The 20,800-nt window shown below is 37.8% G+C and overlaps 1 protein-coding gene across 3 annotated transcripts in view; it reads right to left on the bottom strand.

Moving 5' to 3' along the window:
* Positions 1-20,800, bottom strand: part of C17H8orf89 (chromosome 17 C8orf89 homolog) — a 58,734-nt gene that overhangs the window by 7,621 nt on the left and 30,313 nt on the right. For all 3 annotated transcript variants that reach the window (XM_057531678.1, XM_057531676.1, XM_057531677.1), the window contains exon 6: positions 13,002-13,189. In XM_057531678.1, coding sequence (XP_057387661.1) covers positions 13,050-13,189 — 140 coding nt within the window. In that variant the 3' untranslated portion in view covers positions 13,002-13,049. The remainder of the gene's footprint in view (positions 1-13,001; positions 13,190-20,800) is intronic.

The following is a 20,800-nucleotide window of genomic DNA, read 5'->3' as shown; positions in this document are numbered from 1 at the left end:
GAGGACCTTTCTGAGTGGGTCAGGAGCCAGAACTGGATAGAACTCATCCTCTGGGAGAGGCTCAGAGAACCAAACTTGAAATTGACACACCAAATCACTCAAACTCTGTGAGGAGATGTCCTGGGGGTTCCAGAACCTCCACCGTTTTTTCAACCGCTCTAGCATTAGCCCAAAGCGCATTCTCAAATTAAGTTTCCTTTTTTTTGCCATAGTTTCTGATTTGCTTAAGTGTCGTCATTAACTGAGTAGCAGATACAAAGACTGGAACGGACTGGAAGCCCTATGACTTACGACACGCATTAAGTTTTCCATTTGGCATTTGGAGTTCATTATTAATGTCCATTTGAAAGCTTACAACTATGAAATAGAGCAACCTTGAAAATAGCTAGAAATAATTTTCCAGTGGATTCTTTGCACGCACATACTAATTCATGGAAGTTATTTGAATGATTAAGAGTAAAGAAACAAAAACTTCTGTGGATTTACTCTTTGTCCTATCTATTTTATCTTGAAGTGTTTTTTTAAAATTTCTTTCCTCCCAAGATCAAGAAAATATTCAAGAGTCCCACCTCCATTTGCCAGAGAGCCTTCTTATAAATGATCACCAGTCTTGCCTCTATGTAATTGTAAAAAGAAGATCCTTCTACTTTCTAGAGTTCTGCTTGAATGGGGAGCTCAGTGTCCAGAAATTGACCATGACCCAAAGGAATTATTACGCTCTTGAATATTTGGAAAGATAAAGCTTTTTCTAAAAAGAGTGGTCATGAACATTATATTGCCGTGCTTTCTTTCCTACTTTTACTGATATGAAGTTGTGTTTAAACTATAACACGAAGAGATTTGCTGCATATCTTTGTCATAAACCCTTTTTATGGGGGGGGTCCCCAACTTCCTCACCTCCCCATACACATCTCATGCCTTGGTCACAAATTACTCACTATCCCGCAGTAATGACCCACACGGTCAGACCTCCAAGCCGTTGAATATACTGTTCCCTGGACATGACCTCTTCTTCTCTTCTCTATGCGCAAAGCCTCCTCCCAAAGTTGAGACTCTCCTCGAAGTCTTACAAGCAAAATTAGCCCTTCTCACTTCTGTGCTCACACGGAACCTTGTGCACACTCCCATTTCTGCACGTGGACTTCAGGATTAGAACTGTTTGCTTGTGGGTCTGGCTTTCCCTCCATGAAGGGACAAAGGAACAAAGCATCTCTGCGTTCCTCACCCCTGTCGCAGTGCCTATCCTGCTACCACCCATAACACAGCTAGTGCTGAATCGTGGAAGTGAATCTGCAATCATCAGGGGAACCCATCCTTCCGTCACGCTATGGGCCCGCAACGTGGCCACCCCTGGAGAAAACAGTGCTCTTCATTCGATAAAAATATTGGGATTTGCTTGCAACAGCTCACAAATCACATCTTTTTTTTTTTTTTTTTTTGTGGCTGCACCGCGTGGCTTGTGGGATCTTATTTCCCCAACCAGGGACAGAACACGGGCCCTCTGCAGTGAAAGTGCATGCCCAGCCCACCCCTGTCCCCAGGCTGTCTCCTCATCTGGTAGCACCGCGCTGAGTCTGTCATTTGTGCTTACGGGGTAAATGTTCCCGTCTCCATCTCCATGCGACTGCCTGTGCGGAAAGTGAGCCTCAATCACATTGGGACCTGAGTCTACCAGTGCGACTCTTCCCTCATGTGACAAAATCAGATGCTACGTATGTTCTGTTTGGTAAACAAATAGTGACGATGCATTAAGATACAGCATCAAGACACAATGACGTGCATTCCAGATCGTTCTAGACTATAAGCTGCTTGAGTAGAGTGTAACCTCACAAAGGGTCCTGCATCCTGGCGTGATTAAGAGCATGGGCTTTGGTGTAAGACAGACATGGGTTCAAATACTAGTTCTAGCATTAACCAGCTATGAGACCTCAAGAAAGTTACCTAATCTCTCTGAGCCTCATTGAAAAATGGGGATAATAATAATAACAATCATACCTGGCTCATTGGGCCGCTGTGAGGAATAAATGAAACAATGTTGGTTAAATACTTAGCATCTGACATCGACAGGGCAGACGACAGCAGTAGTTACTAATCTGCGCATCTTCTAAACGTCACCTGCTTTGGACCCATCCTCAGCTCACAGGCCTCCAAGGAGATGTCACACTTCTTCTTAGCAATCTAACAACTCTTAAGGTTTGCTGTTCTCAGACTTCTAGTAATATTTCCTTGGCAACTAGGGGAGTGGGGGTGAGGGAGGAGACAGCAAAAGTTGTTGTTTTCAAGACAGAGGCAGAATATAGTAAGTCACTCAGTGACTGGCAATTTCAAGTGCACTGGTCATACGTGTCTTTCTTGTATCAGGGTTAAGCACTGGGCAATAGGGCTGTGAATAAAGGGAAAAAACAAATAAACAAAAACATTGTAAGGAGGAGAAAGCCACTAGAGGGCTGCCAGAAGGGGTGTGTGGGAAGGAATCCTAGATCCTCTGCTGTCTTCTTGAACCAAAATAGTAACAAGAGTTGGATATTGCTGTTCTTTACATGGAAAGTGAAGGCGAAAAGAAGGGGCCAATGTAAAAGTTCATTTAAGAGAATGTGTATCAACACTTAAACTCTGATATGAGCATTTACTTATTATCTTTCAAACACAGAGCTAGGGACATACTCACTTTCCCCTGAGTTCACAATTGTGAACAGGTCATTTAAGAAATCAGAGCCACAAGCCTGGCGGGAGAGCTCAGGAATGCTCAGAAAAGTCTCCCCCAACGCACTTGTACCACCACCCCCATCTTACCATCAGCAGTTATCAAGAGGACTCGAGTTGGGTTCCTCTCCCCTGCCTGTGCCCCAGAGGGCAAGCCATGTCTCAGTGGGAAGCACCAGAGTCTCCCTTCCCTGTGGATTCCTTAATCTGATTCCTTAAGATGATCCAGAGGTGTGAACACACAGCGGTAGCCTGTGATTTTCTTTGTTGTCAGGAGCCTGCAAGCCTCCTTTCATCTTATTAAAATTATACCCTTTCTGCCAAGATTGAAAAGAAAATCAGGAATTGGTAATTGTATCCCACTCAACCCCTTCCAAATTGGGGAGAGCGTCTGATCAGCCCTTCTCGGGTTACCGTGCTGTTCACGTAGGCCGTCTGTTTCCACACCACCCCTGACACTCCAAGGTGGGAACCATCCCCAAGGATTAAAATAACATAATTAAACACCAAGTTGCAGACATGGGGTTCGGAGCTTTACATATATTATTTAACTCTCCCAATACCCCCAAGAAGTAGGTATTGTTATTATTCTGGATTGTTTTTTTTTTTTACATCCCCCTTTTCCAGGTGACACTTGGGGAGGCAAAGATACCTGACAGTTAAACAGCTAGCAAGTTTCAGAGTGGGGATTTGACCCCAGGCAGCCTGACATCAGATGCCACGTGGTTAACCCGTATTCTCACATGACTCTCAGAACTCCATCCAGCTGGGCAAAGCTACTCACCATGTTGCTGGGAGGTCAAAGGCCCAGGATACTGCACATTCCCCAACTGCTCTGACAGCAACACAGGTGGCACCCAGCAACCAGTCGGCCATGCGGGGCTTCAGTCTGGCCCCCAAGGCCCTCTCCCTGACCCTCGGCTGGATCTCAGGAGGCACTAGAAGTTATTTCAGGCCATAGCCACACCCTACGGCTTGGCTTGCCAAGAAGTAGAAAGGGGTAGATGAGTTCACCTGCAGGGTTGACAAATGTTCTCAGGCAACTGAAGCTTTAACTATTGCATCTTAAAGAGGCAGCTATCAGTTTCAGCCATAGCAGAGCCATCACTGAGACGGTGGGTGGCGATACCTCTGGACTCTTGGCGGACGATCTTCCTTCCTCTGCCCTTTCTTGCACTGCCCTTTTCCCCCTTCCGCTGCCTTCCCCTCCGTCCCCTGTCCACCCAAGCACTGCAGGGTTAGGCCCATCACTTCTTCAACAACTTCAGTGATCCGGATGCTCCAGGGTCCAAAGGATCCTGAGAAGTTCCACCCAAGAAAGGGATGCAGACACCCAGGGGGACCAGATGCTTCTCCTTACACTGTATTGTCAGTGGCGGTCAGTTTCCCCTTCCCGTGTGTCAGACTCTCAAGGACACGGACTGTGCTCATTCTTCTTTGGATTTCCAGTCACTAACTTAGGGCCTGATACATGCGAAATCAATACATATTGAAGTAAACTGATTAATTAGTAATTTTCCTTGAAGATTTCCTCATAACTGTATTTCATTTATTGGTTTCATATACCCTCCATACCAGAAGGGAAGTCTCAAAGAAAGTTAGTGCTGTGTATTTACCTAAGTTTACAACATTTATGCCATCCCATCACACAGCTATCCACGCTCACCCATCTGCATTAGCGTGTAAAATCCTTGAAGGCAAGAGCTGTATCCTGCTTCCCTTTAAATGTCCTCTGCTGTGCTTTGCACATGGTCAGCTTGGCGGTTGTCGAGTTGATTTAAATAATCTCTAATAAGCGGAAACCCTATGCTTAGATGGAAATGCTCACCCAAGGCCATCTACAACTTATGCTAAAGTTGTATAGGAGTAGACTTCTAATTTTACCAAATTATAAAAAAGACTCCTTAAACAGCTTTCACAGGAATTCAGGGGATTGAACTACATTGTAACAGGAGTGTCCTGTCTTCCTCTCTTGGAAGGCTCCATTCCCAAAGTGGAGGCCACATCTTGCCACTGTGTGTGGAGTTCCCACCGCAGTGCGTGACCAGGACTCTGCTTTCAGCCCTATTCAGTCTATGTACACATATCAGAGTGCCTGCATTTCCCTGAGAGCCTGCAACTCTTTCTCTAAGACCAATTTCCATCATTGTTGAAGTCAGGTTTTGACTAGATATCCTGCCAGGGGTACCATGTGGATCATTCATTTTTCGCTTTTGTACAAAGTGTCAGAATTTTTTGCCTATGGGTTAGGATGGCCAGAGTCAAGCCAAGAAGAGAGAAGTGAAGTAGGAGAGAAGAAAGGAAGTCAGTCCTAAACAAAACACCAAGAGAATGCAAGATTGTCGATGACAGGGTATTAATGCCACTGAATTGAACACTTAAAATATGTATATGTATAACTGATACATTTTGCTGTACAGCAGAAACTAACGCAACATTGTAAATCAACTATAATAAAAAAAGATATTAAAAAAGAAAAAAAAAAACTTCCAAAAATACTGAATCATCAAAATGTTGGTGTTTCCTCTTTCTGCCATTCACTAGAAAGGGAATTTTAGTTGTAGAAATGCATACATTGAATCTGCATGGTTTTAATGAATGGGATTGAAAATTTAATGTATATTAAACTTAATAAAATTGAGACAGGATGTGTGCTAAAAAAAAATGGCTAAGATAGTAAACTTCACGTTATGTGTATTTTACCACACACACAGAAAGACTGTCCAAACAAGACCTGTAGTGGGGGGATGGATAGCTGCCCAGAATTGTTTCCAGTGTATGTGCCGAATCTTCTAACGTGTAAATCAATTTGTGAATGTATTTAATCTGCTAAAATACATTTGCAGTAAATGAAATTGACCTGACATGCGCCAGAGATGTCTTGTCTTTTCTTCCGTCTTTTCTTCCATCTTTCTGTTGTTGCCAAAACACCACTCCATAAGAATGGACTTTAAGTCTGTCATATCCCTCAGAGTTACCAATTTTAGGATAAGGTCCCTGGTGGCCTTATTTGACCAGATTCAGTTTTTTGGAAGATAGGATTTTGGTTTCTTTTCATGAGCACATTATCTCAGCTTATACTCAGGTTTGTGGAGTTGTAGAAAAATTACAGACTGATATCTCTTTAGTTTCAGATTAAAAATGTAACACAAGAAAAACACGCCATGAATCAAAAGCATTCTTCTCCTCACATGTCCATTTTATGTAGGTATCAACTTGTATTCCGAGGAAGGTAAATTATGCCTGTAACTGTGAACTCATACATTTTCTATGTTTAGCTGAGTAGTTTGATGGAATCACCAGGCACTGGTGGCAATTTCTATACTTCTTTAAACACAGGCATCAGTCAGGACACAGACCGTAAGCATTCTGAAAAAGCCATACATTAAGAGGGAAGAACTGCTCGAGGAATCACAAATATTTATTCTAAAGCAGGTCTTAGTTCACCTTTCTTCTGACTCGGGGTGTCTGCTGACATCAGTCATTTATTCAACACCCCAAACCCATTCCAATAGGAGCCAGTTCGTAATTCCAATTGGCAGTCCACCCTTATTTTCAAAGGAGAAAAATCCAGATGGAAAAAACAAATAAATGTCAAGCACTTGAAATTATATGGCTGATTACATGAGTCTACAATGGACCTAAAGGAGATTTAGACAGTGTTTCTGATGGCAAGGTACAGTGGAGCTGCCTGTCAGTAAGCGTGTGGCACCAAGGGAACCCTCTGCTATCCTCATCCATGAAATCATCCATATGTAACATCCCTGTGTAACCTCATCTTCCAAGGTGCTAATGAAATTGTGTGAGTGTAAGGGCTTTGTAATCCATAAATCACTATATAGATGCCAGTGATTATTTAAATTTTAAACTGTTCCTTAGGGTTCTATAATATTTCTATTTATTTTCTGAGGTGGGAAAGCTAGACTGTCACTCTGAAGCTTCATGCCCTACATGGCGTGAGGAAGGAGGAATTAACGACAGTCGACAATGTCCCCACAGCCCTCATCTAGCACCCAGCACAAATGGCCCATCCATTAAATGTTGCCGATGGGTGAGTCTGAGTAGGGCAGGCAGGGACCTGCCCACAAGCACTTTTTGAATTGGAAGGACATTCAAGATGACATTTTCAAAGAGGGTTGTACTGTGACGGAGAAAGCAGGGACCTGGGATTCAGGTAAACCCAGGTTCAAACCTGGGCTCTGGGACCTGTGAGCTGTGGAAACTTGGGTAAGTTATTAAATCACAATTTCTTTGTCTATAAAATGGGAAAATAATACCTTCACCTTGCCGGGCACAGTGGAGAATAGCTGACCTAGAAGAAACACTAAAATCATCAACAGCCAACACAGCTAGGGGAGAAAAAATAATTCCACAGATTAATCAGAAAGAAAATAGAGGGGCTTCCCTGGTGGCGCAGTGGTTGAGAATCTGCCTGCTAATGCAGGGGACACAGGTTCGAGCCCTGGTCTGGGAAGATCTCACATGCCGCGGAGCAACTAGGCCCGTGAGCCACAATTACTGAGCCTGCGCGTCTGGAGCCTGTGCCCCGCAACAAGAGAGGCCGTGATAGTGAGAGGCCCGCGCACAGCGATGAAGAGTGGCCCCCGCTTGCCACAACTAGAGAAAGCCCTCGCACAGAAACGAAGACCCAACACAGCCATAAATAAAAAATAATAAATTAATTAATTAATTTTTTTAAAAAAGGTAAAACTAACATAATTAAAAAAAAAAGAAAATAGAAAAATATTGACAAATCTTATTTTCTGACTCGCCAGATACTGAAAACAGATAAAGATGATCTCAGGCATGTCTGGTGTTCCTGAAGTAGAGAATTCAAAAATATGGGACAGAAGGAGTAAGTATTCAAAGATACAATGAAAGAAAAAATTTCCCAAAAATGTAGAAAAAATGGAATATGCAGCTTTGAAAGAACATACTATGTTCCAGGAAATTTTGATCTAGGACAACACACAGTGAGTCATACTCTGATTCAGTTTCAAGAATCAAGAAAATCTTTAGACATCCAGGCAGAAATGGCAAATAATCTACAAGGGATTAAAAAATGGTGAAGAATCAGATTTCTCCACAGCAACAACTAATGCCGGGAGACAATGTAATAGTGTCCATAAAGCTCTGAATAGAAGGAAAAAGGTTATTTCAATTTCTTGATATTTTTCATAATCTCTCAACATTTCAATGGTAATCCTCAGACCTAGTTGCACATTAGGATCCCTGGGGAGATTTTAAAATTTACCCATGTTCAGTGGCCACCCCAAACCAGCTAGATCAGATTCTCTGGGAGTAGAGCCTGGACTATGGTGTGTCTCAAAAATGCACCAGGTAACTCTAAGTGCAGGTGATTCTCAGGCAGGCTACTCAAAGTGTGATCCGGGGATCAGAGTATCAGCATCACCTGGGAGCTTGTTAGATGTGCAAATTCTCAAACCCACCCCAGACCTATAAGAATCTGTATTTTAACAAGCTCTCCAGATCTGGATGCACGCTTAACTTTGAAAAACCTTACAGAAGAATCTCTCTCTCTCTTTCTCTCTCAACATTTTGTTCACTTTATTAATGTTATAAAGATTTGCTGGTTCTGCAAAGGGGTTAATTATCTTTGGGTGCGGTGACTTATTGTCCCATAGAAGACCCTTTATAAGTGTGAGTGACTAAGTGAAACAGAGACCAACCCTAGTGGAGAATGCAGTTCAAGTCCCAAAGTCTCTGTGTAGTACTTATGCTTAAGTTTCCCTTGCAACAAAGGCAGTATCTGGAAACTTTTTAAACTCATCTTTAGAAGACTAGGTAGGTTTTTCTAAGTTGACAAATGTTTTCGACCAGAACCAGTAGTTTCTTGAAGAGGAATATTTTAGGAAAAAAAAAAATCTCTTTTAGGAAAGAAGATCTAGACCTATATTATAAAATATTTTAAAATTAATAACATTTGGATTTTAGCAATGACTTCAGTTTCACTTATTTCTTTTACAAGAGTAAAATTAACTTTATTTAAACATAGGATGCACAGAATGATCTGTTTTAATACAGGTATTTCTGTATCTATCTGCATATATGCAGAGAAAGATGTTTACCTGATGTTATTTATGAGTGGGTGAGATTTGAAGTGCTTTGTAAACTTTTTATTTGTACTTTTCTACGTTGCTGACATTCCTAAAAATGTATACTATTTTCCCAAAAATACTAAAGTTATTTTTCTAGTAAAAAACAAAAACCCTCATTTCATTAATTTGCCCAGGATGATCAGGATCTGTGTACCAATTCACATCAACCAAATTCACAGAGACTGTGAATCAGAATCACAAGATATTAATTAACATACCCATTCCTTAATCTAAGACATGGCATCTGCTTCATGGTGACTATATGTACTCAGGAGTCTAAATTACATATTAAAATGTTGCTTGATGAACAATGTCTTCTCAGGAAATGTCTTCAGAACTATCATTGACTAATGATTTGTCCTTCACTGAAGTAATCATTCTTTGTAAAGAACTGTTTTCTCATCCTAAAATCAGGACTCTATTCTCCCATCCTAAATATTTATCGTAAGGTCTAGTTTCCCCAAATTGTGACTGATATTGCTTACACTGGAGGAATTTCCAAATCACAAATGCAAAAGGGTCACGCTGGCAACACTGTCTTCATCCCAAGCATAAAATTAACATCCACGGTAGCTACAATATCAGAAGTTGGCATCTTATCCTTATGTCTAAATCTTGGGTCTGCTCAACTGGGGATGATTTGAGCCTTCTGAGCACCAAATACACGTTGGTTTTTCTAAAAAGTTCATGAGGAACAAAAAGAGTAAATGCAGTGTAAGGAAGTAGAGCCTGTGTTGTTGGTTTTTTTTTTTAAGATTTAATGAAAAACATGTTAAGTTCAATCCCAAGATGATTAATTATCATTAGCATATCTCACTTATTAAAAAGAAATAAACATTCCACTCCTTTCTTGAATTGGCTTCAGTTGAACTCTTTCATAGGGGAGATGGGGGAGGGGTCTTTCTACTCTACTGGTATAAACGTTCCAAGATATGTTAGTGTCATAAGTCAGGAACTCAACTCAATACTAGGAGATATTTTTTTCTGTGCAAGTATTTACTATATTGCTCTAAATTTTAAGTAATTAAACCATGCTGTATCAACTAAGTTTAAGTTTTAAAACAACTATTATTCTACTGATTTTATGTATATGGGCTTTAAATCCTAGTAGGTTAGAATTCTAGTTCTGTTTCTAGCTGGAGACCAAGTGTAAAACAATCCTCAATCTACTTATTTTATAAAATAGGAATAATATCACCTACCTACTTTTTAGGGTTTTCATAAGGTTTACAAAAATATTAAATGTTTAGAGTACATGTAGGAGCTCAATATATGAAATCCATCTGATAATCAAAGGTGTTTAGAAGCGCCTATCCACAAAATATTCTCTGACATAAATTGTACCATGTTCTTAGAATGTATATATATGCGTAACTGAATCACTTTGCTGTACAGTAGAAATTAACACAACATTGTAAATCAACTATACTTCAATAAATTTTTTAAAAAGTTCATCAAATTTTTGTTTGAGAAAACCTTTTCTCCCACTTCTCATTTCTTAAATCATTGGCCACACTTGGAGGAGGTGGTCAGAACATAGAAAAGGTACAGGTAATATCTAAATCATTCTCCATCAAAATTCAATGTAGGCAGAAACACATCCACTTAAGTTTATTTGGTTATTTCCCTAGGAACTAATGCATCATGTAATGCATATAAACACACATTAATAGTGTCTTTTATACATTAATATAGAGCATGCAAGGACATAGAATATGTTCATTCTCCTACATCTGTGATAGTTTATTTTTCTTCTTCTCCTTCTCCTTCTTCATTTGTCTTCTACCTATTTCCTCTCATCCCTTATAAATTTGGGTTCTTTTCTCTCTCTACTCTTTCATTGGGGAAAACACAGCCTTGGTTATGCAAATGTTTCTCAAAGTTTTAACTCTAGTCAGTATCTTTTTCTGGAACTACACATCTGCTTTCAACTACCTGCTTGGCATCTCTCTGTGGATGTCCTGATGGCACATTAAACTGAATATACCCAAAGTTGCACTCATCCTCATTTCCCCCCAAACTAGCATCTCCTGAGAATCTTATGTCTAAGACCAGAAATAAGCTGGTTTTGATTCTTCCTCTCCTGATAGCCTATATCTAATCAAAGGATCTTAAATCCTTTGCCTTGATGTCCTAATTATCTTAATCTGTCCTTCCCATTCCTGTTTCTACATTTCTACTGAGAGATTCTTACCTCAATTTTTATAAAAACCTCCTGACTGGTTTCCCTATCTCCAGTCTCCTCCCACTACAATCTAGCCTACAAATTAAACCTGGATGAATCTTCCTAAATCACAAAAGCAATAATTTACTTTCATTGCCAAAATTTTCCATTGTGAAACAGAGAAAATACAGACTCATGCTTGGCATCTGAAGGTTCTCTACCAGATGTGATCAAGTTATGCTTTGAGCCCTATCGCCTCTAGTCCTTTGATCCCGAGGATGCATAAATAAATGACCCCACAGGGACTTCCCTGGTGGCACAGTGGTTAAGAATCCGCCTGCCAGTGCAGGGGACACGGGTCTGAGCCCTGGTCCGGGAAGATTTCATATGCCGCGGAGCAACTAAGCCCATGTGCCACAACTACTGAGCCCGTGTGCCGCAACTACTGAAGCCCGTGCGCCTAGAGCCTGTGCTCCGCAACAAGAGAAGCCACCGCAATGAAGAGCCCACGCACCACAATGAAGAGTAGCCCCCGCTCACCGCAACTAGAGAAAGCCCGCATGCAGTGAAGACCCAACACAGCCCAAAATAAATAAATACATAAATAAATAAACAAATTTAAATAAATAAATAGCCCCACAAAGCCAGATCTGGCTTGCCCATGTAATTTTCTTTGGCTTGCACAATGGCTTTATAAATTTTTAATTATAAGTTGCTTATTTTGAATTAGTTGCTAATATTTACACATCAGAAGATTTCACAAAAATCCAGATTCTGGCTTCTCATGAAAAGTTAGAATATCTGGCAACTTTGGGTCCACATTCCCACACGACAAGAGGGCTGAAGCTAGGCAGTGAATGCCTGTTTATGAATGGAGAAACATGCCCCAGGTCACCACAGCCTTCATCTGATTGGTATCATTCAATGTGCTACTGGCTTGGTGTCTGAAGGCACCTGAATTGATGAAGTTTGCCCTATATCACCTAGTGCTCCAGCCAAGTACATCGTTCCCAAACGCATAGTATGTCCTTGCTATGTTATTCCATCTTTCTAGAAATGCCCTCTCCCTCCATCTTTCATGTCTTTAAGGCCCATTTCTAACACTGCATCTTCCGTGAAGCTTTCTCTGACCTCCCTGTTGGACGTTACTGCCTCATTTTCGTTCCTCTGTTAACACTCTGTTGTTCTCTTATGGCCCATTTCTCATGCTCTGCTGGATCAGCCATTGGTGTCCTTGATTTCTCCCTGTTTTTCAGGGACTTGCATTGACAAACACTTCTCCCCCACTCCTCAGGCTTTCTTGAGGAGGGGTTTTTCCTCTTGACCTAGACCTTCGTCCTCCTCCCCTAGAGATTGAGCGAGTCTCTCTTCCCACCCACTTTCCCCTCAGGGATCTGCCTGTCTACACAGTAGAGATGTATTGTTCTGCTTGGTAGTAAAGGCCTGATTCAGCAGGTGAGCCTGAGGTGAGCAATACCTGAGTGTGTACATTTGCCCAATTCTGAAGTTCAGTGTTAGGAAGCCCACTGTTGCCACACATCTAAGCCAGGATTTCCCTTCCAGGTTTTATCAGCAAACAAAACTAATATTTTCATTTTCATCTGCTTGAATACTTATCTCACAACTGCTTTCAAGCTCAAGCAGGGAAAAGAAAGGGTTCTCATTGGGAGCCTTCTAACCCTAACAATGAGGACTCATTCTTGAATCTTCTGCAGCTCCTAGCAAACGTCATTGTACAGATAGATACTCAAAAAACATTTATCAAATTGAATCAAAAGATATAACCAATGTGCATAAAATTCATAGAATATAATTTTTCTTATGCTTATGTCCCCATATATAAACTATATAAATAATAACTTAAATGTCTGTAAGATTAACAAAATATAACATATGCTGTATATAACAGAAAATATTTGTTTCCTATTTACATTTCCATTGTATGTAAATCATTACACATCATATCATATATCAAAAAAGAAAAGAAAAAGGGAAAAGAAAGGAAAAAGACAAACCTTAAAAGTCAGTGAAGAAAGCATCACACCAAAGGACAATCAGCAGTCTCAAAGCTCTTGTTTCTTGCTCTTTTTTAATTTTCTGGTTGTTTCTTGACGAATGGTATCATACTCCAAAATGGCCATTTTAGAAAGTCTCTGTAAGTACTGAGATGGTGCTCCAGCAAGAGGATCGCTGAAGGCAGAACCTGTAAAGAAAAAAAACAAAAACTGTTATTACAATTAAATCAAGCACACATGAATGATATTCTCTAAAAGAGTATACACCAAATATCTGTTCCTCAAATCACCATGAAACACCACTAGTTCTTCATATAACACATTCTTTGAAGTAGAAATGAAAGCTACTTAACTTTCTAAAGTGACTGGGATGGCAAGTCACCTCAAAAAATATTTAACTAAAAAATGCTTAATGTTTATATTTAATGATATAAAATTAAATCTGAGTCTGTCATGTGCTTCTTAAAACACGGGATGGCTGTGGAATTTATTCCAAAATAAAAGGCATGATCTCCATTAATAACTCATTTCATACCTTACATGCTTATCAAGTTACTGTCTCCAAACAAAACGATTTCTCATAAACGTTGAGGTAAAAGAGTAAAATTATAAAGTAAAATAAGTCACTCACTAACTGAAACAGCATTAATCAAGCTTCTATTTTGAAGGATAGTAATAACAATAATAACATAACAATTATTGAATGATCTCTCTATTTCAAGTATTCTTCATCTATATCATCCACACAACAATACTATGAAGTAGGTAACTAGTACTATCTTGGATTACAGATTTAAAAAAGAGTTTAGACATTGTTAGAGGCAGGATTTAAACCCAGATGCATCAATTCGGAGTTCCCATGTAATCACAAATATTGCCCTAAATACGTAATATGTATAAATACTTCTATTTAGAAGCATACAGGCTTTGAAAATAATACACTGATCCGTATTGCTTTAAAATACTATTGTTTAACTTCAATTTCAAGTGCCAAAAATAAAAATTGACCTCAATTCTCCAGTGTGGTTGGTATTTTTGTTTGTTTGTTTTATTTGGGTGTGTAATGAGAGTGGGAATTTCAGACAGAGAGTAGAAGGGAAGAATCAATCAGGATTCCAGTTCTTAGCAGTAAGATGGACTTGACACTTAGACTCTCTGGCTACAAAATAACTAGATTCTAAGCATTAAGCAAACCTCAAAAAACTTTAAAGAATTGGTATCATACAGACCAATACAATTAAGTTGGAAGTTGTTAATAATAAGTCTTAAAATTCTCAAATATTTAGAAATGTATACACACATTCTAAATTATTCATCCATCAAAAAAAGAAATTGTAATAAACATTAAAAATACTTGTAACTAAATGATAAAGAAAATATTACAAAACTTGTGCAATGCAACAAAAGTTGTACATAGAGGGGTTTATACCCTAAAATTCCTGTGTTAGAAAAGAAGACTGAAAATTAGTAAGCTAGGTATAAGATATATGTTAGGAAAGGGATAACCCAAAGAACATGGAAGACAATACAGGAAAGAGGAGAAATCAATGAAGTAGAAAACAAACTTACAATTAGAAAGATTTTTAAAAAGACAAGAGTTCTTCACTGAAAAGACTAATAATAAAGGAAAACTTCCAGTTAATTAAAAAAAAAGGCAGAAGGCCCAAATAAATAATATGAGGAGAAGCATAGGTAGAGCAAAGACTAAACTTTATGCCAATAAATTTGAAAACTTAGACAAAATGCAAAACATTCTAGAAGATATAACTTATCAAAATTGATGGAAGGAGAATTAGAATGCCTTAAGAGTCCTAAAATTAAAATAACTGAATTAATATTAAAAGATTCCTCCAAAGAAAACAAGTGATCCAAATGATTTTACAAATGAACTCTATCAGACTTTCAAGGGAGAGATCATTCCAATTTTAGGTCATATCCTTCAGAGAATAGAAAAAGCAGAATACTCCCCAGTTCATTCCATGAGGCCATTACAGTCTTGACACTGAATCCAGACAAGGAGAGGACGGAAAGGAAAATTAGTGGTAATCTCACTCATCAACATAGATTTTAAAACCCAATAAAATATTAGCATATTAAATATGGCAGTACACAAAAAAGATAATACATCATGCCTTCAATGGGGGTATCCAAGGAATGTAAGAGTAGCTTAACATTACAAAATCTACAAATGTTATTTTTCACATTAGAAAATTAAACAGGGGACTTTCCTGGTGGTCCAGTGGCTAAGACTCCGTGCTCCCAATGCAGGGGGACTGGATTCGATCCCTGGTCAGGGAACTAGAGCCCACATGCTGCAGCTAAGAGTTTGCATGCCGCAACTAAAAAGATCCCGCGTGCTGCAACTAAGACCCCCGCATAGCCAAATAAATAAATATTTTTAAAAATATGAGAAATTTATTTTAAAAAGTTAAACAGAAAATCACAAGATTATCTCAATCAATTCAGAAAAATGTTTGATAAAACTAAACTTTCATTTATATTTAAAAAAACCCAAAACTCTCAGCAAATTAAAGGTTAAAGGGAACTTCTTTACCTTGATAAAGGATATCTACCCAAAACATACATCAAGCATCATTCTTTATGAGAAGACATTAAAAGCATTTCCTTTAAAATCAGAAACAAGTCAAAGATGCCGACTTTTCATTTCTCTTCACTATTGCATTGGTGGTTCTAACCAGCTTAGAAAAATCAGAAAAATAAAGGCATAGGATTTGGAAAGAAAGAATAAAACTGACATTATTCACATATGATTATGATAATCTACATAGAGAACTCAAAAATGTATATATACCATATATAATATGTATGTATACACAGTATAAAATGTATTATATCAAGAAATAATAAGGGACTTCAGCAATGTGGCTCAAATTGCAAAAATTAACTATATTTCCAAATATCTGTAATAGAATGTTAGAAATTTTAATTATAAAAGAATTATGGCAGACTACTAATGATCTTTTCAAAACTTTTTACTCCTTCTTCCAAAACAGAATTTTACTGAGCACAAGGTCATCCAGGTAGAGATTACATTTCTCAGCTTGCTTCAGAGCTAAGTAGAGCTTTGTTAATAAGTATGAACCAATAAGATATGAGCAAATGTGCAACTTTCTGGTCATCTTTAAATTATAATCCTCTTACCCTAGATTTCTGGGCTTTTTTGTTTTCGTTGGGATGTTTTTGATAACTGCTTCCATCTCCTCACTAGTTATAGGTCTGTTCAGTTTTTTATTTGTTCATGATTTAGTCTTGGTAGGTTGTATATTTCTATACATTTATCCATTTTTTCTAGGTTACCCAATTTGTTGATATATAATTGTTCACAGTAGCCTCTTATAATCCTTTTTATTTCTGTGATCAGTTATAATGTCTCCTTTTTCATTCCCAATTTTAGCTATTTGAGTCTTCTGTTTTTTTTTCTTAGTCTAACCAAGGATTTGTCAACTTTGCTGATCTTTTCTAAAAACTAAATCTTCATTCTGTTGATTTGTTTTCCATTCTCTATTTCATTTATCTCTTCTCTAATCGTATTATTTCCTTCCTTCTTCTAAGTTTGGGCTTAGTTTATTCTTTTTTTTCTAGTTCCTTGAGGTATAAGTTTATGTTGTTCATTCAAGATCTTTTCCCTTTTTTTATGTGTTTACACACACATAAATTACATTACCATAAATTTCTCTCTTAGCACTGCTTTTGCTGCACTCTATAGGTATGTTGCATTTCTGTTTTCATTTGTCCCCAGATATTTTCTAAATTCCCTTGTGATTTCTTCTTTGACTCATTAATTGTTTAAGAGTGTACTGTTTACTGTAGGATTTTTAAAAAAGATAATCTGTATCAAATTAGGAAAGTTCCCTTCTCATAGTTTGCTAAAAATATTTTTAATCATGAATATTGAATTTCATTAAAATATCTTTTGCAATTATTAAAGTGAACATATGACATTTCTCCTTTATTCTATTAATAAGATGAATGACACCGATTGCTTTTCTAACGTTAAATCAATCTCGCATGCCTTAGATAAATCTGATATGATTGTGTTGCATTATCCTTCTTATATATCGCTGAATTTGAATTGGTAATGTCTTGTTTAGAATTTTTACTTCTATTTTATAGGAAAAATTGGTCTATAATTTTACTTTCTCATAACGTCAAAGCTAGGTTTTAGAATCAAGGTTAGAGACCTCATAAAATGGGTTTTTAAGTGTTCCCTCTTTTCCTATTTTCTGGAATAATTTACGTAACATAGATTTTTTTTTTTTAATGTTGGAAGAATTCACCAGTGTCAATTCTGTATCAATTCTAAGTTGTGTTTTCTCTTTTTTTATATAATATTGGTAATTTCTCTCTCTCTCTGTCTCTCTCTTTCTCTCTCTCTCATCAGCCTTGCTACACATTTATTAATTTTATTCACATTTTCAAAAAACTAACTTTTGGCTCTGTTGATTTTCTCTACTGAATATTTGTTTTCTACTTCATTGATTTCTGCTCTTTATTATTTCTTCCTTTTATTTTCTTTGAATTTAATATGCTGTTCTTTTGTTACCTTCTTGAGATGAATTTTAAAATCATTGATGTTAAGCCTTTCACCTTTTCTAATACAGGTACTTCATGCTGTAAGTTTCCCTAAAAGCTATGTTTTTACTGCATCCCACAAGTTTTGACGTATCATACTTTCATCATCATTCAGTTCAAAATAATATGTAATTTCCACTGTATTTCTTCTTTGACTCGTGAGTTATTTAAAAGTACATTTCTTAATATCCAAACCTCTGTGGCATTTTATAATTATCTTTAATTACTGATTTCTAGTTTAATTCCACTGCAGAAAATATGTGCTGTATGATTTCACTTATTTGATATTTGTTTAAAAATATCTCATGATTATGCATTTGCCTATTTCCCTTTTCATTCCATTACACTTATCTTTATGTAGTTTAAGTTTATGTTAATATAGCATAAAAATTTAGGATGGTTAAATCTTTCTGTTGTATTAGCCCTTTGTCACTATGAATAATCACTCTATTGATCATAACACTTCCTGCTTTGAAGTCTATTTTGTTTGATGTTAGTGTAGCTACAAGCTTTCTTTTGATTACTGTTTGGATGGTTTATATTTTTCCATCCTCATACTTTTGATCTTTCTTGCTCTTATTTTTAAGGTGTGCTTCTTGTAAGCAGCAAATAGTTATTTTTATTAGTCTGATGGGCTTTGTTTTTTAGTTGCAATATTTAGTCCACTTATATCTAATGTATTTATTATGTTTAATTTTAAATCTTTAATATTGCAAGTTGTTTTCTATTTGCCCTGTTTTATGTTCCTTTTTACTCCTTTTTTAAAAAATTAATTAATTAATTAATTTAATTTTGGCTGCATTAGGTCTCCATTGCTGCGCACAGGCTTTCTCTACTTGCAGCAAGCAGGCGTTACTCTCTGTTGCGGTGCACGGGTTTCTCATTGCAGTGGCTTCTCTTGTTGCAGAGCACGGGCTCTAGGCTTGAGGGCTTCAGTAGTTGTGGCATGCAGGCTCAGTAGCTGTGGCTTGCAGGCTCTAGAGTGCAGGCTCAGTAGTTGTGGTGCACCGGCTTAGTTGCTCCACATGTGGGATCTTCCCGGACCAGGGATCGAACCCATGTCCCTTGCATTGGCAGGCGGATTCTTAACCACTGTGCCACCAGGGAAGTCCCCCTTTCTTGCTTTCTTTTGAAATGATTAAGTATTTTTTTTACTATACTATTTCCCCTATAAGCTTGTTACTTGTATTCTTTTCTTTTGGTGATTACCATACAGATTATCATGTTTCTTTGACATATTACAATCTACTTTAGTTATTTTACTGTTTTTCAGATAATGCAAGGATGTTACAGCATTTTAACTATATGTATGCCCCATCCTACCTCTGTGGTATTATTGTAGTTTATTTCTACATATATTTTAAACTTCATAAGACAATACTACTGCTACTGCTTCTCTTTCCTTCACAAGTTGTGCTTTCATCTTGTATCATTATTTCTTTAATATTTCTTTTAGTGCATCTCTACTGACAATTAATTCTCTCAAGTTCCATTTGAATAAGGTCTTTATTTCACCTTTACTTTTAAGGATATTTTCATTGAGCATAAAAATCAAGTTTGCCAGTTACTTTCCTTTGGCACTAGAAAATGCCATTCCACTGTCTTCTTGCTTCCATTGTCTAAATTGGAAAGTCTGTTGTATGTCTTACCACTGCTCCCTTGAAGGGACCATATATTTTTTGTTTTTTTAATATTTAGTCTTTTTACTATGATGTGCCTAGCTGTGGTTTTCTTTGTTTCTCTCCTGCTGAAGTTTCATAGAACTTTTTGTATTCATTGCTTGGTATTTTTCAATCTGTTTGGGAAATTCTCAGCCAGTACGTAAGTACTGCTTGTCCCACTCTTCTCTTGCTCCTCTTATTCTGAAATTAGAATTACACATGTGTGAAGTAGTTTTATCTTGTCACATATTGTCTTTGCACATTCTGTCTGTATTACCTGTCTTTTTTCTCTCTTCACTTTAACTGGGTATTTTTCTAATGACTTATCTTTCATTTTACTAATCCTATCATCTATTGTTTTCCATTTTTTCCCAACTTTATTGAGGCATATATGACAAATCAAAATTGTATATGTTTTTTTTTTTAGTATTTATTTATTTATTTATTTATTTATTTATTTATTTATTTTTGGCTGTGTTGGGTCTTCGTTTCTGTGCGAGGGCTTTCTCTAGTTGTGGCAAGTGGGGGCCACTCTTCATCGCAGTGCGCGGGCCTCTCACTATCGTGGCCTCTCTTGTTGCGGAGCACAGGCTCCAGACGCGCAGGCTCAGTAGTTGTGGCTCACGGGCCTAGTTCTCCGTGGCATGTGGGATCTTCCCAGACCAGGGCTCGAACTCGTGTCCCCTGCATTGGCAGGCAGATTCTCAACCACTGCGCCACCAGGGAAGCCCTAAAAATTGTATATGTTTAAGGTATACCACCGATGACTTGATATACATATACATTGTAAAATGATTACCACAGTTAAGTTAATTAACACATCAATGATCTCACATAGTTACCTTTTGTGGGGAGGGGAGAGAAGAACACTTAAAATCTACTCTCTCAGCAAACTTCGGTAAACCATATAGTATTATTATTACTATTATCTTGGTTGTGCCGTGCAGCATATGGGATGCAGGATCTTACTTCCCCAACCAGGGATCGAACCCATGGCCCCTGCAGTGGAAGCACAAAGTCTTAACCACTGGATCACCAGGGAAGTCCCAAGCGTATAGTTTTATTAACTTTAGTCACCATGCTGTACATTATGTCTCCAGAACACCTCCCCATTTGCCTCAGCCCCCACTTTCTAGTAACCACCATTCTACTCTGTTTCTGTTTGACTTTTTTTTTAGATTCTACGTATAAGCAATACCATGCAGTAATTGTCTCTCTAACTTATTTCACTTAGCATAATGCCCTCTGGGTTCATCCATGTTGTCACAAATGGCAGGATTTTCTTTTTTATGGCTAAATAATATTCCATTGGGTATATATATCTATCACATTTTCTTTATCCATTTATCTGTCAATGGACACTTAGATTGCTTCCATATCTTGGCTGTTGTGAACAATGCTGCAGTGAACATGGGAATTCAGATATCTCTTTGAGATTTGTATTTCATTTCTTTTTTTAAAAAATTAATTTATTTGTTTATTTTTGGCTGTGTTGGCTCTTTGTTGCTGCATGCAGGCTTTCTCTAGTTGCAGCGAGCAGGGGCT

This window comes from Balaenoptera acutorostrata, chromosome 17, assembly GCF_949987535.1.
Source record: "Balaenoptera acutorostrata chromosome 17, mBalAcu1.1, whole genome shotgun sequence".
Lineage (NCBI taxonomy): Eukaryota > Metazoa > Chordata > Mammalia > Artiodactyla > Balaenopteridae > Balaenoptera > Balaenoptera acutorostrata.
This window is presented reverse-complemented; position numbering and strand designations above follow the sequence as displayed.